The 27100-nt window shown below is 43.0% G+C and overlaps 1 protein-coding gene and 1 long non-coding RNA gene across 3 annotated transcripts in view; both read right to left on the bottom strand.

Moving 5' to 3' along the window:
• znf609b (zinc finger protein 609b) overlaps positions 1 to 27100 on the bottom strand; it is a 170023-nt gene that overhangs the window by 24459 nt on the left and 118464 nt on the right. For both annotated transcript variants that reach the window (XM_015953616.3, XM_054732279.2), the window contains exon 3: positions 7662 to 7887. In XM_015953616.3, the coding sequence (XP_015809102.1) occupies positions 7662 to 7887 (226 nt within the window). The remainder of the gene's footprint in view (positions 1 to 7661; positions 7888 to 27100) is intronic.
• Positions 16031 to 17180, bottom strand: LOC139071791 (uncharacterized). The gene is made up of 2 exons (XR_011521607.1): positions 17007 to 17180; positions 16031 to 16277 (listed from the first exon to the last, which is right to left on the bottom strand). It is a non-coding gene; the product is annotated as an uncharacterized lncRNA (long non-coding RNA).

Here is a 27100-nt window from a genome sequence, read left to right as displayed (position 1 = left end):
AGTTCTTTGGGTTTTGGAGGGCACAGTGACTCCTGGAATGATTCGGCGGCCTTCACAGCCCCCAGTCCCGCCCAGGCTGGGATAGGGAGACAGAGTTGCCATAGCGACGGAAGCATTCCACATTTCTTCTGAGGGGGGAGTATTCGTTGCAGCCTCACAGGCTCAAGTGCACCAGATTCAGATTAGAAATTGTTTTGGGGCCAGACAGAGATAATATCCTCTCTGACTGAAAGTTCTGTTGGTCCTCAACCTCTCAAAATACCAATAATGGCATAAATTAATCTATCCCAATCCGTGCCGATTTGTCCACTCGCTCCTTGATGGCATCTATCTTTTGTGCCAAAGCATGAATCTCAGCCAAAGTTCCAAGCTTACGACTCATCTCGACAATTATATGAGTGTGAATTCACAGGGTGGTGTAATCCATTCCTGAGCTCGGGGAGAGCGCCAATATTCCTCGACAGCTTGTTAATTTTCCGGTAAGCCAGGAAGCCTCCTAGGCCAAAGAGCAGGAAACCTGACACAAACACCCCGGATATCAAGACGTCTTCAGAATCCTCTACAGACAGCTGAGATAGGCAAATCAGGTTCCACTGTTTCCAGGAGTCCATGATATGCCCAGCTGGCTCTGTCCCAGAGGGGCACCCGGGAGCCCCTTCTCCCGTTCTCATTGTTGAAAAAATTTTGTCAATCGCATTAAGTGACCAACTGACCAGGTCCATTTTAGTTATTTCAGTTTCCAGTTTCCAGAAAAAATGCAGAAGCAGCCATACACCCAGAGACATACAAAGAGCCTTGGGATAAGATAGGGAGGAGAGGAGGAAAAAAGTGTCTGTACTCTCCAATAGCCGGAAGAAGAAAAAGTGGAAGGCTTTTGAGGTGTGGTGTCTGAGCAGGTCTCTAGTTCCCTCACAGACCTCTATTGTGGACATTCTGTCTTTTCTGCAGGATCTGCTGGACAGGGGCTTGGCTGTCTCCACTTTAAAGGTTCGTGCTCTGCTGGCTTATATAGACCGCACTCGGGAGTATCCGAAAAACAGACCAACTGTTAGTGTGTTTCGCCAAACCATCGATGGGTAAACCTTTGTCGAAGCAAAGACTGTGTCTTTGGATTGTGGATGCCATTTCCCTGTGTTACAGTGTCACTGGCTCCCAGCTGCCCCTAGGGGTCAGGGCACACTCTACTAGAGGTGTGGCTACTTCTTGGCCGCTGTTTAAAGGTGTTTCAATTGGCGACATTTGCTCAGCTGCAAGCTGGGCTACACCCCACACTTTAGTAAGATTTTACCATTTGGATGTCACGACCATTTTGGTGGCTCATGCAGTTCTTTCTGCTGGATCCAACTTACCATCTTAAATTGCAATCTCTGCCCAGATTTGATAGCTATTCATGGGGTGTTTCGATAAGTCCCATAGTACCTTCGTTGTACCGAGTGAATCGACTGAAAGGGAACGTTAGGTTATGCAAATAACCACTGTTCCCTGAAGAAGAGGAACGAGGGCTGTCCCATTTCACAGTCCAACTCGGTGAAGAGCGGCTATCAGACTGAGAAATAGCGGTGACACTGTCGCTTATAGTGGAGGACGGGGCCCCCAAACAGCGTCACGCTCATTTGCCTTTACAGGTGTGTGCCAGGCCACACGAGGGCATGATGTCCCATAGTACCTTTGTTGGACCTTGTTCCTCTCCTTTAGGGAACAGTGGTTATATACATAACCTAACATTTCCACTGTGTCCAAGTCGGCATTAAAATCCATATTTTTCTCTTGAACAAGCTAACAGGACTCCCTCTGCTTGCGTCACTTCAGGTTTGGCAGAAAAAATTATTTCTCACAAAAAATGACTCGGAAAGCCTACATTATTTATGTATGTGTAAATTTTATTTGGAACAAGTTCCTATTATGTCTATCTAAACATTTGTTCCAAGGGGGCTCTAGCCTGCAATATGCTCTTCAATAACCAAGCAGACTTTAATCTTAGGGGCAACGGTATCTGCTGAACCAGACAGGGATACAGATCATGATTTTATTTTCATTCTAAAGCATTTAAGTGAGCTGTTTTTGAAGAGTTCAAGCTTCATTCTGGCTCATAAAAGAGTGCTGCTTTTGCTGACAAGAACAACAGCCTGTGAGAAGGTCAACTCTCTCATCCCACCGAGAGGCAAAGTAAAGGAGCATTAGTATGCTTTCCACACCGTCCAGCATTATCAGCAGCACGCAGCAGCTTCTCTCTTCAGAAAAAAAAAAGATGTGTATGCTCACATTTAAAACCAAAACAGATACACAACACCAGCCTGCCTACTAGAAATGACCAAAGAAATGTGCTTTTGTAAATTCTTCCAACTTTGTGCAAACCAGTTCCAATGAATAATTGGTGCTGAGGCAAGGAGCAGTTTCCTGAGATGTGATCAGGGTGAATCAACAATCTCCTGATAAAACAACCCCTCTGGTGTTTTTCCTTAAAGGAGATGGTACTGGGATTAGGAGACAGATTGGCCAAAGGCACATTACTCAAGCTCTCTTTGACGTGTATAAGGAAAACATGATATCTTGTGACAACCATTGGCAAAGCCTGAAATTCCTACAGGCTACAGATTTATATTTCAAGACTGTCTTAAGAGCTTGGAAAAAGGCAGTTGTCAGCCATTGAGAATATGAACAAATGTCTCTTTTATGAGAATTGGGTTAATTCAGGCACCACTGTGCCAACACCACTCTGGGACTAAATGTGCGACTAACAAGTCAAGCTTTCTCGCCCCCAGGATCAGAGATCCACGACTATCTGAAGTTCTTTAAAGGCCATCTTTCATTTTAAACACATGTTGAAGTGCTTATATAGTAATATGCCTAAACTTTATATTTTCATTGAATAAAGGAAGATATTTGAAAATAAAACAAGTTATTAATGATCCAACTCTGCTTACCTAGCTAATCCGGTTTAAAACGGCACCTCTAGCTGGAAACCGGAAGTGATGCACACGGAGGAAAACATTTCCGACTCAGCAGGATGAGGCATCAGAATTTGAACACGAATTTACAGTTTATAATACTGAAGGTGCACAGCCATACAGGTTTGAGCCAGCAGCAAGACGGAATGAGAACAGGCAAAACAGAGCCAATTTAAATGGTGAAAGAAGAGCTACAGAAACGTGGTTACTTCAAAATGCACACAGACTTGGAAATGCTAACTGGTAAGAGCATGTTTAATTTTCTTCTGCTACTGGAAGGAGTCACCATTGTTGTCGTTGTTCCGGCGCGGCTGCTCCCGGTCTTTCTCCCTTGTGGCCTTTTCCATGTATCGATGGTACTGCAGTGGATTTCAGTCTGGTTTTGTCCATTTTTCTGAACCCCATACTGTGTTCAATCAAGTCTCTCTCGATATAATCCTCCTCGCGGAAATGCACACCGCAAATCACGGAGTTGTTCGAGACTCTACTGCTGGTAAATTCCTGCCTTTTTACTCCAACAAATCTCACCCAAGCACGGAAAGCTGGGTTTTTCTGCTTTGGGAATCGGAAAACACGATGTCCAGACAAACTTGAGTTTGTACAATCTCCACGTACACAAACATTAACCATATTTGAACTAGTTTACTTGGTTTTACCTCAGCAACTAAAAATGACCGATTTGTCACTGTCCTCTCGTTTGCCTCTGGGCATGTCACGTGTCACGTGACACTAAAACTGTGCGGTTTTCGGGGGCGCTTCCTCTCATCCCTTTATTTAGTATTTTTAAACACCTGCTAGTTGTATGGAAACCTAGGAGTATAATCAAAGTAACTTTTTTACATTAGATAATGCTTTTTTGCCATTTTAAAGAACATGAAAGATGGCCTTTAACAATCGTTTCAACCTCAGATTTATCTGAGCAGCATGAGCATTCTCTTTAGCTTGGAAACTGGCCACTTCCACTTTCAAATAGTAAGCATTTCTGGGGGTGAAAAATGGTTTTGTAAGTTGTTAGAAAAAATTACTAGGAAATTCAAATCCAATGTGTACAGACAGGAGAGAGGGGAAAAAGAAAGAGTTGCATCTTTTTTTTTCTCTTTCCTTTTGGATCTATCTGCAGCTGTTCACAAAAACAGCTCTTATGTGATTGATTTTTCACTCCGTCTCCTTCTTACTCATTGGCCTGGCTGACAGCTACAGCCCTCTTTGACAACACTCACTCTAATTTCAAGGACAGTTTCTACCGAGAGTAGCTACCGCTCAGCTCTGGAAAAACAATTCAGCGAGGCCACTGGCAGGTGATCTTCAAAAGAGCAGGAAAGCATAGCTAGCAAGTGTGTTACAGAGATAAGTACCAGTTTCTACAGTATTCAACTCCCTGACAGATTTGAGGCAATAAAATAGGGAAAAAAATAAAACACAAATAAAGGGAAATCTAAGGGATACCTTTTCTAGGCAAATACCAAAAAGCTTTTTATGGTCACCCTAAAGTCACAGTTTGCAGTGCTGCAGATGGGTGTTGCATAAATAATCCATGAGACAAACATTTATCACAAACAGCCTATATTATTTATCTAATAGGGAGCATAAGAAGCTATGAGACCTGTTCTAGGAATAGCCTGCTGTGAACTGCTCTGTGTGTGTGTGTGTGTGTGCGTGTGCGTGTGCGTGTGTGTGTGTGTGTGTGTGTGTGTGTGTGTGTGTGTGTGTGTGTGTGTGTGTGCTGCCACTGGCATGGAGCTGCAGTGTTTGGCTAAAGGGGCCCCCCTCTGTGTTCCCTCTGCCCTGGAGCAGGAGCCAAGGCGTTCTGGGCTGCATTTCAAGAGCAATAAACTTCTCCTGCATGTCGGAGATGGCATTTGGAGGTATCAGCATGCTAAGCCTGGGAGGGGTTGGGCACATCGCTCTGTCGACACGACCCTGGGAGCTGCCACTGTCTCATTTGCTCTGAGGGGACTCATCTCAGTGACGGGCCTTAAAATACCACGGCTCTGACCCCCCACCTCCTCCTGCTGTACAGGCTTTGCTTGCCCCCAGACTGACAGCCTAACAGAAACTCTCACCCACATTCTTCTCCAACAAAGGTCTACACCAATCTAATTTTACATTTCTTAGGAAGTATGGAGGTTATCTAGTTGACGCAGCGACCTGAGACACATTTTGGCTTCTATCAAGTCAATTGGTTATCCAAATTTGGCAACTCAAAGACTCAAATTACACACCACAAGAAAAAATGGGATTTGTCCTCATCAGCCAAGAATCTTGTCAGCTCTGACCACGGGTCCAGCTTCTTTGATCACTTTTCATTATGTGTTGCTAGCTTCCTCCTCATCCCTTTCTTTCCCTGGCTCTCTGTGAGCTGGGTGAGATGCAGACAATTACAGGAGCTTGTTGTTCGTTCACTCCCACAAGGCTGAAAGGCGGAGGTGATGAAGCAGCTGTTGGTTGGCATGCTAAACGATACGCACAAACAGTGCTTTGATGCCTAAACAGCTCTGTATGAGACTTGTCATGGAGGAAGGTGGGGGGGGGGCTGTTTAGCTTCACCGCTAATCAGGATGCTTCTGCTCCATCTCTGGTGCTTCTGTTTGTTATGTTTTCCTGCTCTTCTGAGTGGGTTTGCTCTCATTTGTTCAGACAACAGCAGCTGAATGACAGTGAGATATAAACAGCAACTAGGTCACTTTCATTCTGAAGGCAGCCAGCAGGCTTTAAAGAGCTTGTACCATTAAAATGATGTATAGGGAACACAGAACATATTGTTGTGTTGGTTAATAAAGTGTGCAAAATACATTACAACAGAAAGTATTGAGAATGCCCTTTGCTGCAAAAATAAGAAGCACTCTTGTATCCCAGGAAAAGTAAAAGTGACAATTAACGGCTTTGAGGAAGTCGGAGATTGCACATCAGACAATTTAGAAAAGTACAAACTGTTTGATTTAGGAAGCAGCCAACCAGTCAGGTAAAAAATCCTACCACAATTAATGGTGTATAACTCATGGTGTAAGATGGAAAGGCCACTCACAGGAGCAGTTTTAAACAAGCTGCTTCTTTACATTACAGCAAAGCTAATTCATGCATGTTTTTGAAACGCCGTTAAGAACAACTGCGCCTTTTGACAGCTATAACTTAAAGTTAGTTGGTATTTGGTTTCTGGCTTCTCTGCTCCTCTGAGTGTAAAATTCAGAAAGTTGTTCCAAAAGTAGGTTTCTCTATTCGCTCCTTTCATGTTTTATTCCTAAGTGAATAATGAAACAAATATAAATCATTTTATCAGCTTGAACATGTTTCCACTTTGATTTAAAAGAGCCTTCCAAGAGAGTGCACTTGTAATCTTACTCTAAAGCTCCGACAGCCATAACAACCTGTGTGCTACACCTGCAGGGCACCCCCCACCCCCCACCACACACACACACACACACACTTTCCCCTCCTGCAAACACCCCCACCTTCTCTCTCCACCACATCACTTTAAAACCACTCAAAAGCACCCACCGCCCTCCTCCCTACTGAGCCGGACAGAGCAGAATCACAGGGAAACACAGCTCCACCAGACCAAACCACCACCTCTTTCAGCCAAAATGCCAGCTTCCAGGGTGAGTGCAGGAAAAGGACAAACTTGGTTGGGGGAAAGGGGGAGGGCTAAAGGAAGGCTCAATCACTCAGTGGGAGGCAGAAAGAGAGAGCACTACATAGTACTGGAGTTGGCACTGAGCCATGTTTTTGTCACTAACAGAAGTGGCCTTGTCTCCCACAACCCAGCCCTCCACCCTTCGCCATGCACTCACTCTCTCCCAGTTTGCCTGGAAACAGAGTCAAGGGGTAACTGGCTGGATGCTTGGTACCAGAAAAGAGCTGCAGTACAGAGGAGAATAGGAGGGAATCAAACACAGCTCAGAGCTGGAGCAAAAATCAAAAACAGGATAGAGGGGGAGGAAAGCCACTCAATGGCAGGGACTGTGTTGTGGGAATGTTGATGAGGCAGGGAGCTTTTTTTTCTGTTTGGTTCCTCAAAGTGAACCAACAAGCAGCAGTGTGGATGTGTGGGCGATTTGTACTCAGCATGCCCGCAGAGCGAGTGAGCGCGAGCTGCTTTGAAGATTCAGTGTTTGCATTATTCCACATGCACAACAGAAAAGGGGGGAGTCTTTCAGATCCAGCAGAACCTGATAATGATACTGATACATCTAAAAATTTAATCAGCTCAATGTGGTTTCTATCAAAGGTTGGGAAACTGAGTGCCTAAGATTTCACTGGAATTGCACCGCAGGAAACGAGCCAACTCTATTCCCAACTGGCAGACTAAAAAAAAAAAAGTACTTTGTTATGAGGCATGTTTTTCGAGTCGATATCTCTGTGCAACAAACTCCCGTCTGCATACTCCCGAGCAGGAAAAAAACAAATCAAGGCCACCTATGAGCTGGCTGCCAACTACCATCCTTCTTGGCAATATTAAGCAGCATGTGTGCTGTTAAAGCATAAATGGGTACCACCACCATTTCCTGAGGCAATCTGGGTGTATCAAATTATATTTTGGGAGAAAAATACGTAATGACAGCAGAAAAATGATTGGTTTTGAAAGGAAAGAAGTTTAACTAAAGCATAAAAATGCAGAACTGTCCTTGTGTCTTAACCGTCTCAACCGTTCTACAGATTGTGTCCAATAACATAAAACATGTTTTTCTAAGTATTATGTGAAGCTACTTCTCTTACCATCTTCAGTTTCCTGCCACACGATGCCTTCGAGATTAACACTGGTACCGGGCTCGCATGGTCCCAAGCACTCTGGTTCTGTCGCCAGGGCCACGTCGGATGTGTTCACCGCCACAGAACGTGTGCGCACCATTATCTGCTCGCATGGCAAGGCGATTTCACTGTTGCCGACCGTGGCCAGGAGGTGGAGGGGGGGAGGTGCTGGCGTGGAGACAGGAGATTCCATCTGTGAATGAAGACGAGGAGGTTTAGAGAGAAAAGAGACACACCAGACACTTCAGAACCTCTTTATAATCACACACATAGCTGATCTTGAGATTTGGCCAGCAGATGCCACAGTGGAAGGAAGTGAACAAAGTGCTGAAAGCACAAGAGACGTTCTGGCATTTTGGTGTCTCTTGAAAGACTTTGTCAACAGAAAAAAAGGGCAATGCAGCTGTAAGTGCTGCAATGTCTTTCCTCGACCTTAAAGGTGATTAGCACGCAGGAAAGGCAGAGAGGGAGCGTGAACGGCCTTAACTGCCTGTGTAGAAGAACAGAATTAGAAATGCTAGGAAGAGCAAACACCAACCCCCCCTAGCTTTCCTCCCTAGCATACAGCAGAGCAAGATCCATGACACCAAATCATCTCAGAGACTGATCGCTCATTAATTCCCTCAATTAGAAAGCTAGTTGTGGTAAGGGAGTAGGCCGCTGTGGGTCAGTAATTGATTTCACCTGTTCTGACATGCTGTGACAGCAATGAGGAGACAGTGGGCCTATGTGGAAAAGGAAAAATGAAAAGGACAGCAAGGCAGGCACACAATGAGAGCGAGCAAGGGGAAACACCAGAGAGCACTGGAGCTGGAAGAATGTGGAAGAAGAAGACTGATGGTGATTTTAGGGCCGCTGTGACAACAGACTTACTGCTCTTTATTCAAGGCAGTCGACATTAAAGCGCTCAAATCATTAGCACAGAGCTGCAGGAGGAATGCCATGCAGCAGCCAACAATGCACATTTATTAATTGGCATAAACCGCTCAGTACTCTGGAATAGGCTGCCAATGCTGGATCCAATTATGCTTAGAAGACAAAACAACTAGCACATTAGATTATAAGCCTCTGTAGCCTTTAAATGATTGTTCCAATCTATTTACAGTTCCAAACGGTGTATTATTTGCATTATTAGTACATATACTGACGTTTGATCCATGTAGGTATATAAGTGGGTCTGCCGCTGTGATGCAGTCAAACAGTTGATCATCTTTATTAGGTGTATTTATCTGGTTGTCTGATATGGTCCTGATAGTGCCGATATCTATAAAACCTAGTATACAATAAACATTTGTTGATTATAAATCCTCTTCTCCACCAATCATTTATGTCTAGTTTTAATAAAGATGGAAAAAAATTTGTGATCTCCCTTACAGAACATACAGCGTTATATATTCTGTGGGAGTCGCATCAATCACAGAATTATGAATCTGTGATGAATCGTGTCTTTTGAAAACCAAACATTAATCCTTGATGAAATTCAATATTAGCTCATGACTTGTCAACACAGAACACTTGAAGAAAAACTAGATTTCTGGGCATGTAAACCCCGGTGAGATTCTGTGGATCTTCTCAGTTCCCAGCAATTAAACACAGTTCACAGTCTGTGGTGTTCCTGTTATTCTTGCCAGGAACTCCAGAAAACGAACCAGTTGGGCGGGGTGGGGAGCTTTGGCGAGGGGGTGAGGATAGAACAATTGACATGTGAATTGTTATAATTAGCATTTGAGTCGCACAACAGCGTCGGGCCTTTACAGGAAAAAGCTGCGATTGGCTGGATCTGTGCTATTCAATTTAAACATTGATCATGCTCGGACTGTAAGCTGGTCGCCATTGGTCACTGTGGCTCATTATTATGGAAGACTGTGCGACTCTCCACCCTTATGCTACTTAAAATCCAGATACATTTTAAATATTATAGATGACTGGTCAGTAATATCCTCACCATTGGTCACTCTGGCTCATTATTATGCGACCTGTTTAACCCTCCACCCACTTATGCTGCTTATGGTGCAGCTCCCCCCGCCCCCACCCACATTTACACATCGGCATAAAAAAATAAAAAATAAAAAACCACGATGAATTATGCTTTATTTTAAACGTTTATTTTACATTTGAGGCATCAAATCCTTCTTCAAATGCTTTTTAGCTGAAACTGCATCATAGGTGGTAGGTGGCGGCACTCTTTCAGACACTAATCCACAGCACAGCCGGCGGTGATGTCATGCCGCATACTTTGGGCAGGTATCCTGTCTACTCTGTAGCACCCCGCACAAGTCACTGAGCTCCTGGCTGCGAAATGCGGGACGATGCACAATCCAACCAGAAACACCATCCTGTGTGCCATCCTCGTCAGACATCAGGTCCGCGTGACACCCGTCCAAAACTCCAGCTCTTCCAGTCTCACAACACTTATCCCCGCTGCTAATAGCTGGACAAGAAAAACAAACAAGAGATAGTTTGTTTTGCTTTCTTCTTTGTCGGCTCCTGGCAATATTCTTCGAAGAGACGGCTTTCTCTGCAAGGTCCGGTTTCTTGTACCTATAATTTCTCCGAACTGTCTCAAAATATGTCTTGCAAGAAGCTGGGACAAAGAAAATACATGTTAAAATTATGTAGTTTTTTTTTTTACATATTAAGACCAAAATTTTACACGGAATTTGAGTTACTTACAAATGATCTGGTTGCTATCTAAACTCTGAAAATCTGGATTTGTTCTCAGAGCTTGGACAAGGACGGAGGTAACAGCTTGATTGTGAGCCTGCAATGAGAAAGGTCGATGAGTATTTTAACAGTTAGCACCAATAAATTTGAACAAAAATTCTCACCCTTGCTCCAGCTCGTAGCGGCTGCTGTTTGTTTCTGCATTATGGAAACGACGGGCCGCTTCCTTTAAAAACAATCAGACAAGTCAGTTTAAAGCACAAACACACATTAAACTCGGTAAACATCTCTGTGACTTTGTGAGCTGTTCTTACCGTAAGCTTTGTGTTGTGGCAACGTCTCTTGCGTTTGTGGGTTTCAGCCACTGAATCGTTGTCCCGGCTGCTTTCTAGGTCTGTCATCCATTTTTCGAGAGAAACAAGACTCTCCTCCACAGCATCAAGTTTCTGCTGGAGCTGCTCTGTGGATAACGTTATCTGGCGAGACAACCCACTGATGGCGGACAACACTACTTTATTGTCCGCTTGCGCTGGGCTTGCAGGAATGCTCCGTGGACTATCCTGCTGACGCTGACGTGTAGAGTTTTGGTAAAAATCGAGATGTTGGTGAAACATTTCTTTGGCGTTTTGTCCAGTGTTTACAAAAAAGTTTTTCGGCCATGCTCCCGCGTCTCCTTTTCAACTTCCGGGACCCAGACTGTCAGCCAATTAGGATCACACACAAGCATCCTCGTACGTGATTGGATGAACTAGACTTACGTTGTAACGTGATTGGACAATATAATGAACCCAAGGACCCCCGCTATAGTTGCCCAATGTCCCCATTCTTTAAACAGGGCGTGTGTGTGTGAGATTTGTAGTTTGAAAAACAGTAATAAAACTGCCCTGACAGAGGAATATTCTCCAAAGATGAATGTCTCAAAGACTACGTTTACATGCAGCCAATATCCGGGTTATGATCGGGTTAAGGTCGGTATTCGGGTTTCTGAGTTGATCAGAATAACCCGTTTACAAGCATAAATAGAAAGAGTTACCCCTAACTTGCATAACCCGATTTAAATGCCGACGTTGGGGTAGCGTCAGGACGTATGGACTACATCCAGACGCAATATGCCTCATTTCCGGTTCTTCTTGTTCCGGTATCCCTGAAAACAATGTTTCCCAGTTTGGAAGAGATAGCGACCGCGTTTGTTTGTGCTTTAGTTTCTTCGTCACTCGCCACTTTGCTCCCAACTTGTTGTTTACTTCCGGTGTTCTGGCGCATACAAGACGTCTCGCTACTCAAAAGACCAAGATTCCTTGCGAACAGAGCATGCGCAGAACACACGCTTTGATGGGGATATCCCGGTATGCGTTTACATGACCAAACATTCGGGTTAGAAAAGGGTTACCCCAGGTGTAGTAACCGGGTTTTTAAAAACCCGGTTTTGAGCATATCCGGGTTTTTGGCGGTGTTTACAAGGACCTGCGGAACCGGGTTATTGTGAGTATTCGGGTTTTAAAAGGGTTACTGGCTGCATGTAAACACACTGATTGAAACCCGTAATTCAGGATTACAGACCTCACTAAAAACATCTGATTTGCATGCATATGGCCCCCACCACTGGCACTCACATAACAAAACCCAATACCAGCAAGGAGCAGGGAGGAGGGGGGGTGAGGGGAAGGCCTACCATTGCCTTTGAGATTGAAACACAAATTCCTCATCAATTCCTGGCCAATTCCATGCGATTACCCATAAACTTGTAGATTGACAAGAACAGCCGTTTTCCTGAACCTCCACAGCAATTTACATTGTCGTATACTGATGAAAACCCCCACTTTTAATGCAGTGGAAGTTTTATATTTCATGGTTTACTGATGTCAGCGTGGAAGGCTGACATTTAATCTGGTGCTTAGAGGAAGAGCAAATGAATGTGCACATAGCACGAGAGTCAAGGCTAACAACATCGTAATCAGTTAGGGCTACTCGATTATGGCAATAATGCTAATCACGATTGTTGTGACTGAAATTGATATCTCGATTATTTAAAACAAATTTTCAATGAATGTTGATTTTAAATGTTTGTTTATTTATTCAGTCATAAAATTGCTCAGGGCACAATCAGGGTCTGATTCCTAGTATAAAAAGGCCAACACACTAGGGCTGGGGGTAAACGATTATTTTTAAAACGATTATTCTGACGATTATTTTATCATATAGTCGACTATTCTAATGACTATTTAGAAAATTAATCTAATGATTATTTTTCTATTGCACAATTAACAAAAACCAGAAAATCTCAAATAAATTGATACATTCTTACTGTAAGAGAATAAACACTACAGGCCTTCCATTTTGTATAACACTGCTTTTATTGTGTTGCGGTTGGTTATGTTCTGGTGACGTGTAGAACTTGGGAGTGCAGGCTGCTGCCTGAGAGGTGGTAGAAGATGGAGTGTCTCCATGCTGCTTTGTTTTGGTCACTTATGTGCGTGAGGCGAGTGGTGTTACGGGTTAAACCAAACTCAGGTGATATTTTACACTAAACCGAAAACCCACAACACTCTAAATGTAATAAAAGGGAGATCTACACCACAAAAAAGATTAACTCTAAACCAAAACGTAACAGCTTATCCCAACGCAAGAAGCTGTTAGCGAAGATGCTAACAGTAGCTTTACCAACATTAAGTTCAAGTTACCAAGTTTAAATAAACCAAAAACACCCAGCAGCAAACAGACCAGCACGGAGGAGAGACTGCTACCACCAAAACAGCTCTCCTAATGTCTGAAAGAAGCTCCTTTATGAAGGGAGAAACGCTCCCGGTGATTTTCTACATCTGCGATAGACACGAAGCAGCGCATCTGACCCCGGAAGTTGTTGTCCGTTGCCGGGAGACGAAGGGGCAAAACAGGAAAATAATCTAGTAGTGGACGGACGTTGTTCCGGGTCTTCGGTATTTGGCGGAGATGTTAGTGAAGGCGGAGAAGAGGGCGAACTAGAGGAAAAACAGGCAGATTCCTCCTCTATTTACAAACTCCTGGGGATGCAACAAGTGGGCGCGGTGCGTCGACTTCCGGATCTGACGTCGACAAATTTTTAGAATCGAGCCGTCGACTTCGTCGAGGCTTCGCTACAGCCCTACAACACACTTGATCATAGTTTATGACCCAAAGGGCTGAGGTTTAACTCATTTAAGCCTAACCAATACAGACCCGAATATCCAACCAATATATTGCAAATACTGAATTATACAGTGGCATTCGTAACATAAATAAAACACATATAAACATATGTGTTTTAGTGACGGTCACAAAATGTTGCATAATATTTATTTAGTCCTGTCAAGCAGTGCTGTACGAGTGTGTACACTAGCGACGTGTCCTCAGAGAGATTAATTCATATTTATTGGCATGAGAAACTTATTTCTATTATTTCTAAACTATTTATTTACAGGTCCCATTAGTTAATGTAATGATTGTCCCAGCCACAGCAATCAGAGTTGCGCTGCACCCCCCAACCCTGTCTCACAGCAATCAAGGGCAAGCCGCGCGCGTGTGTTTAGCTTGCCACACGTGCACGTTATGCCATTTTTAGTGGCCCAGGAGCCTGCAGGTATGGTGTGTGTCACTCACTCTGGTTAATCCAAGAGGAAGCCGGCCCTGAGAGCATTTTTTAAATTGTTTGTGACCAACACATCACTACATCATTCCTTAATGTTTGGAAGGATGGTCCGGAGCGCAGGCGGAGTGTTTTGCAAACCTGAAGGAAATGTCAACGACTGTTTTCCAGAAAGTAGCTAAGGGTTACCAGAGATGTTTCTACATTGTTTGCTAGGTACTTTTACAATTTAAAAAGTCAAGAAGGGGTCTGAAAAGATGTTAGAAATAGCAACTAATTTGCTAAGATGGCAACAGTGCTGGAGGAGCGCTTGACTTGCAACTTGGAGCAGCGCAAGAGGGAGGAGAAAATAATCGGCTCATTTTGTTTTTGTAATCGTTCCAAACTCAGATCGTAATTGGGATTAAAATTCAATTAATTGAGCAGCCCTATAATCAGTGTGTGTCGGTTCTGATGCGTGACGTGGTGAGGCTGCTGGCTGGCTGCGTGTTAAGCCTGATTTATGCTTCTCCGTCTGCGTCAGTGTGGAGACACGCAACGCCATTATCCGTCCTTGCGTAGGGCACGCAAGTACGTACGGAGTCGAGGCCACTTATTTAAACATCCGTCGAACGAGACGGATTACGCAAGCTTGTGATTGGTCATGACGCCGCTGTTTACAGCGCCGCCATTGCAAAGAGAGCCGAGGATAACTAGCGGCAGACACGGAGAAGCTTGAAGAATACTTCGCGAAAAAAAACTCTAAAAATATGAACGTTTAATTCTCCCGTGACTGGAGGAGTGAAAAGATGCGCAGCAAGCGTTTTATTTGTGGATGGAATTGACAGGAAACGTGGGTTTAGAGGTGGGGAGCGCATGAAGCGGTGGGAGAATGAGAGACAAATATGTCCGTGTTAAAAGTCTCTTATATACAAAAAAAATATATATAAACACACTATCTTGGACCGATACATGACAGGATACCACAGAACAGCGCTACGCCCTCTGTGGTCCTGCCGGGCAATTGCTTTGCAACACTCCCCAGGAGACGGAGAAGTAAAAGAGCAAAACGCTTCCGTCAATCTGTGCATGTCTGTCCCTTGCTGAGCTGACGGAGAAGCATAAACCAGGCTTTAGAATGAAACAGAACAGGTAATCACCAGAGCTGTCGTCCCCACCCTTCTGGAATGTATGGAGCACCAAAGGCCACAATAAACCTCCATCAGACCAACACAAGCAGGGAAATGTCCACACAAATTGACTTAGATTCCTTTAACCGGACTTATCTGCTTAAAAACATTTGGGTACTTGAAATGAAATAGAACTAAAAGTATTGCCAGCAAAATAACCTTTCATATTAATGACGATTGAGTGGAAAAAAAAAATCCTGAATTCAAGCCAAAAGCTGTTCAATCAAAAAGCCCCAGCCTTTCCACTGGATACATATTAACGGGTTTATCCGTGAGCTCCCTTCCAACCAGGAGTGATTCAGATGTGAAACTGCACTGAAAGCGCTACACATAGCTGGACCCACTAAGTCACAAAATGGTTAAAGAGTTGCAGAACCAAATTGATTTTGGTAGTTGAAGCGATAACGAGCAAAAATAATAATAATAATAATTAAAAAAATAAAATAAAATAAAAATAAAAAAACTGCAGCATGTACTCAGAAAGCTCTGTGGTTTATTTTCTGTTTGGTTTACCTCAGCTAGAGGTGTCACAGGTAACGATCTGAACTGCTTAGCTTGACGCGTTCTGGAAGCATAGCATACAAAAAAAAAAAAAACTTGAAGCGTAAGACATGCGTACCTATGCTTCTGGGACGTGATGCTTTACGGCAAGTGGAAACGCACCTATCCACTTCAACAGTGGCTAATTGGTGTGTCACCACGCTTCACAGATGTGCAGTGCTTACAAGTTCGGTGAAAAGGCCTGGTTACAGTTAGGGCTGCAACTAACGATTATTTTCATAATCGATTAATCTGTCGATTATTTTTTCGATTAATCGATTAATCGGTTTGTTATTGTTTAGCTATTTAACCTATACAAGTGATGGATGCATTTCAGTTAAGAACAAAAAAACATAAGAGAATTGTGCAGTTGACTGCAATCTATTTTATTGCACATGAACACAGTCAGCAGTATAAAATGAGCTAAACAGTGCAAAATATCAGTCCAGAATAATTTTTAGCATTAGCTGGAAGCCTGCTCCTTCCACCATGGATAGTGGCCTCATGTCTTTTACCAGCATGTTTAGAATAGAGTTTGTAAGTGGTATGAATTGCTGGGGGGTGAGTGTCTTCTTCCCCATGTAGTTGTCCATCGTTGCTTGTTTTTTTCTGCATAAGAAACACAAATAGACTGAAATAAGTACACATATAAAATAAAGCAGCACACACACTACAACACTAAATCAATATTATATTATTTGAATTAATTAACAATATACAGTGATCATTTATTTTGAGGGTTACGTTCTACAAAATAGCCCGCAACAGGAGATATTCAGAAAAAAATTAAAACATTTTTACTATTAAAAAGCTCTAAGTAAGAAGCTCATGAGGTTTTTACTTTGAGTCGGGAGTGTTTAAATTAGCCAGAGAAATATGAAAAATGTTTATTTTGTGTAATACTGTTTAAGAAACATGATAAAAATGTGTTGTGAGGCGTTTTACAGCGTTAGATAGTAAAACAGCCTTTTAATAGTAAAAAAATGACTTTTTCTGAATTTCTCCTGTATTTAAAAATTGAAAGTGTACAACTATGCCGTGTTATATTCACCTGGACACAGCTTGTCTGTATATTTTTCTCCGCGGAGTTGTCCTTTTTTGAATGAGGAACATAGTTATGGGTTTGTGCCGTTTTTCTCTTAACGAGAACATTCTTATAAACAGACGTGCTAAATTTGGCAAGCGCATGATACACAACACGGAGGAGATTCACGATTGCATCTAGTCAATCAGAAGTAGAACACCGCAGACTGACGCGGCAAAAAAACATGTTTAACATCCACTATAACGAACTCAGCTAAAACACTAAGTCCAGCTTGTTTATTTTCTGTTACTTACCGGGCTGGCTCTTCCAAATGACGGCTCACTTGACCGCGGTGCTCTTCCTCTGCTGCATCAGCCCCCACATGCTTTCGTCTCAAATGTGCTCCCATACTCGTGAGGTTTTTGTCCGGGGTTTCTCTTCAGTTTTGTCGCTTCTATTTTTCTTCCGTATTTCCTCTTGTTCCGCCATCTTTCACAGCAAGATGAGCGTCAGTAACGTGATACGTCATGAAAACCGAGGGCACCCATTGGCTCATTTCTTCTTCTACGGCTCCACTGGTAGATCAGTGGCTCATTACTGCCACATACTGGCGGCAAATTTAACAGCTTGTAACCGATGTCAGATTGTGGTAAAAAATAGACTTTATGCGGTAAAATATGATTATTAAACAACTAATCGATGACTAAAAAAGTTGTTAACTATTTTAATAATCGATTATAATCGATTAAATCGATTAGTTGTTTCAGCTCTAGTTACAGTGTTGAATCAGAAGATAACAGAATAGAACAAGTCTATTAAAAAAACTACATGCTGATAATCCCCAAACAGCACCAGTGAAAATGGCTGAAATGTAGTTTTTCTGTTCATACACAGGGTGTGTCCGAATCCAGGCGCAGGATGCCCCGCCCTCGACTACCACCCGTCACACACTGCACCTGACCCCTTTGGCCCCTCCCACGAGTGGTGAGCCCATGGGAAGGGGGACCCACGTTTCCTCTTCGGGCTGTGCCCGGCCGGGCCCCATCAGTTAAAGCCTGGCCACCAGGCGCTCGCCAACATCGGACTCACCTTAACACATGGCTCTGGCTCTGGAACCAGTTTCCTTGAGAGGGGTTGGACATTCTACCACTCTGGAGTTGCTCCCACTGAGAGGCGCCGAGCAGGGGTGGGCATACTAGTTGCCCCCCATCTTGGTGCCTGTATGTTGGGGTTTACCCCAGTGAATGAGAGGGTAGCCTCCCTCCGCCTACGTGTGGAGGAATGGGTTCTGACTGTGGTCTGTGCTTATGCACCAAACTACAGTTCAGACTACCCACCCTTTTTGAAGACCTTGGAGGGGGTGCTGGAGAGCATTCCTTCTGGTGACTCCCTCGTTCTGCTGGGGGAATTTAACGCTGATGTGGGCATTGACAGTGAGACCTGGAGAGGTGTGGTTGGGAGTGCCCCCCCCCCCCCCCTCCATCTGAATTCGAGTGGTGTTTTGTTATTGGACTTCTGTGCTAGTCATGGATTGTCCATAATGAACACCATGTTCAGACATAAAGGTGTCCATATGTGCTCTTGGCACCAGGATACCTTAGGCCGCAGCTTGACAATTGACTTTGTTGTTGTTTCATCTGACCTGCGGCCGCATGTCTTGGACACTCGGGTGAAGAGAGGAGCAGAGCTGTCAACTGACCACTACCTGGTGGTGAGTTGGCTAAGATGGTGGGGGAGGATGCCGGCCAGAACAGGCAGGCCCAAAGTATCATGAGGGTCTGCTGGGAACGTCTGGCAGAGTCTGCTGTCAGAAGGAGTTTAAATTCCCACCTCCAACAGAACTTCCTAAATGTTCTGGGGGAGGCGGGGGACACTGAGTCTGAATGGACCCTGTTCCGTGCCTTCATTGTTGAGGCAGCTGACCGGAGCTGTGGTCACAGGATCGTCTGTGCCTGTCGTGGTGGCAACTCCCGAACCCGCTGGTGGACACCGGCAGTAAGGGATGCTGTCAAGCTGAAGAAAGAGTCCTATCAGGTCTTTTTGGCCTGTGGGACTCCAGAGGCAGCTGACGGGTACCGGCAGTCCAAGCAGAACACAGCTCGGGTGGTCGCCGAGGCAAAAAATCCCCGGGCATGGGAGGAGTTCGATGAGACCATGGAGGAAGACTTCCGTACGCCTTCGAGGAGATTCTGGTCTCCGGCGCCTCGGGGGGTAGTGGGCTACCAACACTATCTATAGTGGGGACAGTGTGCTGCTGACCTCTACTCAGGACGTTGTGGATCGGTAGGCAGAATACTTCGAAGACCTCTTCAATCCCACCGACACGTCTTCCAGTGAGGAAGCAGAGTCTGGGGACTTTGAGTTGGGCTCTCAAATCTCTGGTGCTGAGGTCACTGAGGTGGTTAAAAAGCTTCTCTCTGGCAAGGCTCCGGGGGTGGATGAGATACACCCGGAGTTCCTTAAGGCTCTGGATGTTATGGGGCTGTGTTGGCTGACACGGCTCTGCAATATTGCGTGGACATCGGGGGCAGTCCCACTAGACAGGCAGACCGGGGTGGTGGTTACCTTATTTAAAAAGGGGGACCGCAGGGTGTGTTCCAACTACAGGGGGATCACACACTTGAGGATTCCTGGTAAGGTCTATTCAGGGGTTCTGGAGAGGAGGGTTCGCCGGATTGTTGAACCTCAGATTCAGGAGGAAAAATGTGGTTCTCGTCCTGGCCGTGGAACACTGGACCAGCTCTATACCGTTAGGGGGATCCTGGAGGATGCATGGGAATTTGCCCAACTGGTCTAGATGTGTTTCTTGGATTTGGAGAAGGCGTTTGACCACGTCCCTCGGGGGGCCCTGTGGGGGGTACTCAGGGAGTATGGGGTACCAGGCCCTCTGATATGGGCTGTTAGGTCTCTGTATGACCGGTGTCAGAGCTTGGTCCGCATTGCCGGCAGTTAGTCGGGCTCGTTCCCAGTGAGAGTTGGACTCCGCCAAGGCTGACCTTTGTCACCAATTCTGCTCATAACCTTTATGGACAGGATTTCTAGGCGCAGCCAAGGTGTGGAGGGCATCTGTTTTGGTGGCCTGAGGATCAGGTCTCTGCTTTTTGCAGATGATGTGGTCCTGTTGGCTTCATCAGAATGTGATCTTCAGCTTTCGCTAGAGCAGATCGCAGCCGAGTGTGAAGCAGCTGGGATGAGAATCAGCTCCTCTAAATCTGAGACCATGGTCTTGATTCAGAAAAGGGTAGAATGCTTTCTCCGGTTCAGGGATGAGGTCCTGCCCCAAGTGAAGGAATTTAAGTATCTCGGGGTCTTGTTCACGAGAGAGGGAAAACTGGAGCGTGAGATCAATAGGCGGATAGGTGCTGCATCAGCAGTGATGCGGGCATTGTACCGGTCTGTCGTGGTGAGAGAGCTGAGTCAGAAGGCGAAGCTCTCGATTTACCGGTCGATCTACGATCCTACCCTCACCTATGGTCATGAGCTTTGGATAGTGACCGAAAGAACGAGATCACGGATAGAAGCGGCCGAAATGAGTTTTCTCCGAAGAGTGGCTGGGCTCTCCCTTAGAGATAGGGTGAGAAGCTTGGTCATCCAGGAGGGGCTCGGAGTAGACCAGCTGCTCCTCCACATCGAGAGGAGCCAGTTGAGGTGGCTCGGGCATCTGGTCAGGATGCCTCCTAGTCACCTCCCTGGTGAGGTTTTCCGGGCACGTCCAACCGGGAGGAGACCTAAAGATAGACCCAGGACACTGAGGAGGGACTATGTCTCTCACCTGGCCAGGGAACGCCTTGGGATTCCCCCAGAGGAGCTGGCCCAAGTGGCTGGGGAGAGGGAAGTCTGGGCCTCTCGCCTTAGGCTACTGCCCCTACGACCCGACTCCGGATAAGCGGATGAAAATGGATGGATGGATGACGTCACAGTGCAGCGACGAGTACTGTCAGAATTCCAAGAATACTCATTCTCGCATCCTCAAATGCATCCTCACTCCACCCACATTTCGAGGATGGGTTTGTTGTATCCTCAGAGAACAAGGCTATCCCAGCATGCTTTGTGCTGGCTGAGCATCCTGCCCCTGGATTCGGACACACCCATAATTTCAGTGCATTTGTTATCTTCCACATTAAGACCTTTCTGGACGAGTCTTTACACCCAATTTGTTTTACAACACAATGAAAAAAATATTTTTTAAATCTAAATTGATAGAATTAAAGTGAAAAAGCAGCCAAATAATAATAAAGATAACGGTTTTCTAATTAATAGCTTTAATTAATTAAACTGAACTGCTACATAAATAGCACCATTTGCAAAGTGAACAAACAGAGCTGCTGTTTTTTAACTTGACCATTTTCATGCTGGAGCCTGAGTGAATAGAAACACATTCAAACACTTGACTGTTAGAGGTTTTGAAAACCCACAAGCAACCAAACTACAGAATTTAAAAGATCACAAGGCTTCACCCAACGCTCAGTGAATGCCAGATACCAAAACTTCTTCCACTCCTTGAAATACTCGACAGAAGGGTTTTGAAAACCACAATGTCTGATTGTCACGCAATCTTTTTCTAAAGTGAAACCTCATGCCAACTTCCTGAGAAAGCCACACTGGGAAAAAATAATGTTTAAGTCACTAAGACGAGATGTAGAACTGACGCTGTGGATAACTAGGACTCTGACTGAGACAAAACTACGCCGCAGTTACACATAAAACATCAACAGTGGCAAGTGGCTGCATGCCATGCTTTAACTAGACACATTAACTTCAGCTTAAACCATTTTATGTTTTTATTATAGTTGGGGATTAGGTAACTACATTTGAGAATATTACACAAAAGAGTTTTTCTGAGACGTCCTTATTGTACCCCTGTGGCCTTTAAGAAAACACCATCATACCCAGGCAGTAGGGTCTGAATAAAAACTGTTAACTTCTTTAGATTCAATCATTCTTTTGTTTTAGTTTTTTAACAAAAATGTATTTTTCTCAATTTTCTTTTCTTAACACTTAAGAACTCAAACCTTTTAAAACAGAAAACAGATTGAAATAAATGCATCAAATTTTGGAAAATATAAAATAAAATGAAATAAAGAAGTAACATAATTTTTTATATATGCATGGATAGAATGTCACTTGGGGTTGTCAAACATGAATAAATGATTCAAGAAGCAATTTTGTGGATGCTTGAAATGGGCTGTGACATCAGTGATACCACGACTTCATAAGGGTTAATTAAATGTTTTAGTGTAACCACATTTCTAACATGTCAAAATGATGAACCAGAAAAACTATTTGTAGCACAAACATATGAATTTAGAGAAACTTTTCAGTGAAAACAGCAAGAAATGTGTCAAACATACTAAAGAGGTTAGAAAAAAGTTTCAAAAATATATCAGTGATATATATAAAAACTGGTTTTTAATGTAAAAGTGAATCATTCAAAAAGGGTTTCAAAAAGAGTTTAAAAACAGTTCATACTTTTGTAACATAAATGTGGCTCAGCTTAGAGATGACTCAATGCTACCTCATCACCAATGACTGTTTAATGCTTTCTTTGCTTTGAATGCTCTCTTTTTGGTTGTTTCAGCCTCTTCACCACTGCTGCCTTTTCTGAGACCTGAGAATAAATAGGTCAGTGGAAATAGCAAAAAAGCTGCAAAGATCAAAACACCAGATTACTAGTAATTAAGGCTATTACCTAGCTGATCTAATTTGTTTTAAACATCACTATGAAGTGTGAAGTGTTGTTAAAATTCAGATTGAATAAATCACAAGTCCATGTAAACAAAGTCTGCAATATGTCGTGTTATAATCTGCTTCATGTTTTTGTTAAATTCTATGACTTTGGATTTCAGGGTACTGCTACTATATGCCCTTTCTTGTACCTGACCATTTAATCAACATGTAAAAACCTTGAGTAAAACCCTGTAAAATGTTTGAAATACTCAATATTTCTACTAAATGTCAAAGTCATCACATTACAGCTGATTTGCTGTTTTTATTTATTGCAATGAAAGCAGCAATGAATAAAAGTCTCCGAAGCCCTGAAGCTTAGTAATCAGTGTTCATTTCCAAGTCCTACTGATGTATTTTACATCATCTTCTCTACTAAACAAAGAAATGTAAATGAGAACAACCATCTTGTGAATTCAGAGAATTAAAACAGAATATATAATTGGAGAATGTCTCTTCACTGTCTCCACCTGGCTTGCTCTTACATAAATAAAAGAACAGATCTACTATGGATTAAAGGTGCAACTATTCTGAAAGAGGATCATTCTGTGGTACAAACTGGAGAATGGAAATAACAACAAACTACAGAATCATCAGTTGAGATGTAGACCGTACTTAAAATACCTATGAATCATTTTAAACTACAGACCAAAAGCTAGAGTCATTTTCACACACATACGGTACTTCATGTTACCTTGGAATGTCATTAATGTTCAAGTCAATGCAGTTATTTCTTTCTGTGCGTTTATTTATTTTTGGATTATGGCAGAATCTCACTGGACCAGAAGTGTGTTAAGTAATTTGGGAGTATAGTTAGCAACTTAGCACCGTTTGAAATATTGTTTTGACTTATTAGAGACCAAAGTACAATAATATTAAGACAATATGGATGTAAGACAAGCACACTAATGAAGAGGAGTTGTGAAAAAATTAAAACACAAGGCCAAATAAAGGAAACAGGAAATATGCATAATGTTTGCAAAAAATGTCACAATTTAGTTTGAGTTCTGATTTTAAAAAGTGTTGATTCACACTTGAATTTTGTCTATTTTTCCACAATGTTGTATCGTCAACAAATCACCAACAGTCATTACCCGATGAGGTCTGGTTCCTTGCTTTGAAGTTCTCTGACTCTGACCGGTACTATACAAGTGCGGGTCATTTATCATTTATAATCTGAAGGGCCACACAGAAGTGATGATGATACACCAAGATCAGCAGCAGCTGGTTTCTTTTACTTAAATGGCGGTAACTCATCTAGACACTCAGTGCGTTCACATGCACATCAGAAAACCAAAATAAAGCCCTAAAATGACTTGCGTCGTTTTTTTTTTTATTGCATGTAAACGTGTTAGTCTGGCTGAAGGCTTAACCCCTTTTTGTGTCAAATCATGATTTGACCATAAAGCAAAACATCCAAATTATAAAACTATGCCCCACGTTAGGCCTGGGCGGTATGGCAAAAATGTCATATCACGGTATTTTTTTTAATTACATCGGTTTTACGGTATGTGACTTTTTTTCTCAAGGCCGTGATTACCCAGATTATTTCTATAAGAAAATAATTGCTGCACTAGATTGGCCTTAAATAGCCCGTTTTACCTTCATGTGCAGAGTACCAGTTTGTACATGTCCAGTCACAGGTAGGTAAATGAAGAAACCCCCTCAAAGTATCTTTGTCAAAAGAAAGCAGTTAAGAAAAACCACTAGAAAGATAAAAAATTGCAGTCAAAATTAACTGTTTTTATTGAACACATTTTGTATATAATCTGTGCAGTTTACCATCTTTATGATTTCACATCCAAAGTTATTGCGTTGTTTATCTTGACCCACCGCTTGCTTTTTTTTTAATAAACAGTCCCTTTAGCAAACATGTCTTTTATGGACGTCTGACTCTGACTGCTACTAGCCATTTTAGCCTCGGAGGTGGAGGGTGCAGATCGAAGTTGAGACATTCTTGGTAATCCAAGACGTGTTTTTGGCTGAGGTGATGAAGCAAGTTGCTGGTGTTACCCCCGCCGGCTACCACTGTTGCTCGACAGCATTTGCATATAATAGTTGTTTACTCCACGTCCGAACTTTTAAACCCGAAATACCTCCAAACAACAGACGTGGTTCCTCTTTTTTGAATAAGTTCTTCTGCGTTCGAAGTTTCGATGTCGTCGTGATAGCTCCCGCCAGCCGCCATTCTTGGTTTCACCACACAGTGGTGTTTGTGTGTAGCAGTGAAACGAGTCCCCGCTGAAACACTTTCCTACTACGAACATTCTGTACGTTGTTAAGGCCATTCACCGGTATAGCGGTATGTGAAAAATTCATGTCATAACCAAAATAAACACCGGTTTTTGGTATGAACCGGTATACCGCCCAAGACTACCCCACGTCATCTTAACTTGAGTTCCAAGAACAGGGTCATACAGTGTGAGCATGACTCATGAGGTTTGCTTTGTGAGGAAGTCGTACAGTTTGAGCTGAAGCTGAACACTACGAGAGAAAAAAATCACACAATGTCCGCCCAGCTTTAGATGTTGGTCAGTGTGCATGTAACCGCACTGACTGGCAGATGAAATCATTTAAGTATTGTTTTGTTTTAAGTCAGTTATTTTACAGTCGTGCTTCTTGATACAAATACATGTTTTCTTTGTACAGCTTGTTAATTCCAAGTGTGCCTGTACAAAATCTCAGTACTGTCCTTCCCCTACACTGCAAAACAGACTGGGAGAACTCTGGCCCTCTGCATGCACCAGCAAAAACGCAGAAGTATGGGACAAGGGGTGAAATATAACTTGTGACCACCCAAACTAAAAACAATGCCTTCTTCTTTTCAAATCCATTCTAGATTCTCAACAACAGGATTGATCGTTTGGCTTTAATACAGTTCAAAGAAAGCATCTTAAAATAAGATTTTGAACACAAGGTTGTTTGGGCTGGCAGCCCATGTGGGCTACAACTTCTGTCTGCAGGATTCGAGTTATTAATTAAAAACAAAAATAAAAACCTCACATACTGAAATGAGGCATAGCAACAGTATTATCTAAGTGAAAACTGTGGTGTGTGTGTGTGTGTGTGTGTGTGTGTGTGTGTGCTATTAGGATTATACTAACAAGTGACTGAAATGTAAATAATTCACAGAAACAACATTGTACAAATGTCCCGTTATCCTCACGCATGCAGGGTTGCTTCAGGGCACTGGAGCCTGTTGTTAACTCAACCGGTCTGTGGCCCACATTCATTAGTGAAGCAATAATTGACGTGAAATCACCTTTGGCGCTTAATCCTTAACTCTTTGTAACCATTGTAAAAACATAAAAATGATTTAAAGCATTTAGGTCTTCATAGCCTCTCAAAAATATTTACCATCTCATTTAGAGCATTTTTGACAGCTAACTGTATTGATGAAAAGACAAAAGTATTAACGTTAGTAAAACAGAAAACTGAACAAATGCACAGCTTGGTTAAACTTTATAGCTACATTTATACCAGACTGGAGATGCAAGCACATAAAACACACACAGTGACTACAGTCATGAAATCCAGTGCAACCATTTTCGACCGCTGCACACTTCCTTTTCTGAGGCCACGCCAACTCTCTTTGAAGCTCAGACTAAGAGAAAATTCAAACAGGAACACCTGACTTCTACACCACCAGCTGGGAAAAGCTACTTCGTTCCTAGGCAACTCCTCCTGGTTTTAGCTGCTAATTGTGATTTCAGGAGAGCATAAACACATAAATAATACCAAGAGGAAACTAGGCTCTGATGAAACCGGTCACTCTTGACCTACGATCTCTCTGAAGCTGTAATGAGAAAAAGAAGAATCTAAACACTTTAACCTGCTACCACCTGACAAAGAAGCTGTCTGCCAAATGTTGTTGTACTACCATCACATGCATATACATAAAAGGCATTTTTGTCTAACAAAACACATATTTTAGCCTAAACTAGCCTTACATAACATGTAGTTTGAAACTGGGAAAGCCTACACGTTGTATCTCAATACTACTGCTCTGCCTTTATGATGCAACATGTTGCAGTGTTGTAATATAAAATTACAAGAAATGGTTTCCTATCTTAACTTTCTGTGTCATATATCTGAGCTACAGCTGTGGAAAAAAAGCAGAGCTGTTTTAAAAAGAAACTTTTACATTTAATTTAACTTCAACAGCAGTAAAACTTTAATAGGCTTTCATCCTGGCACATTATAGTCAAGAGTGCATTTGTTACGCTGAAACAAAAAGTAGTTTGGCACATCTCTTGAGAAAGCATGAAAATTGTTACCTGATAGTCCTACTGATGAAAAAACAGCCTGCATTAGTAAGGAAAACACTTTTATGGCTACTAGCTACATAATGGGATGTAAAAGTTATATAGAAAGACAGAAGGCACAGGGGACCGCAGGGCAGAGAATGGAGCCAAGATAAGTGGAGCTTACCAATTTGCTCACTTATAAAGCAGTGGCCTAATTTACAGAGTAAAGTCCTGTGGAGGATAAATTCCTCACTTTTTATGATATGATCAAACCCCAGCTGGAAACATTTCGTAAAACCAGGTCTCTGTTTATAAGATTTCTGACAGGTAGCGTTGCTATTGAGAGTAAAACTCCTGCATAACCAAAACTCTAATTATCTTGGTAGATAAAATTAAAAGCAAAAAAGTACAAGTACCAAATTAAAAACAGCAATACA

Source organism: Nothobranchius furzeri, chromosome 9 (assembly GCF_043380555.1).
Source record: "Nothobranchius furzeri strain GRZ-AD chromosome 9, NfurGRZ-RIMD1, whole genome shotgun sequence".
Classification (NCBI taxonomy): domain Eukaryota; kingdom Metazoa; phylum Chordata; class Actinopteri; order Cyprinodontiformes; family Nothobranchiidae; genus Nothobranchius; species Nothobranchius furzeri.
Note: the sequence above shows the minus strand (reverse complement) of the source record. Positions and strands in the feature narration are given on the sequence as shown.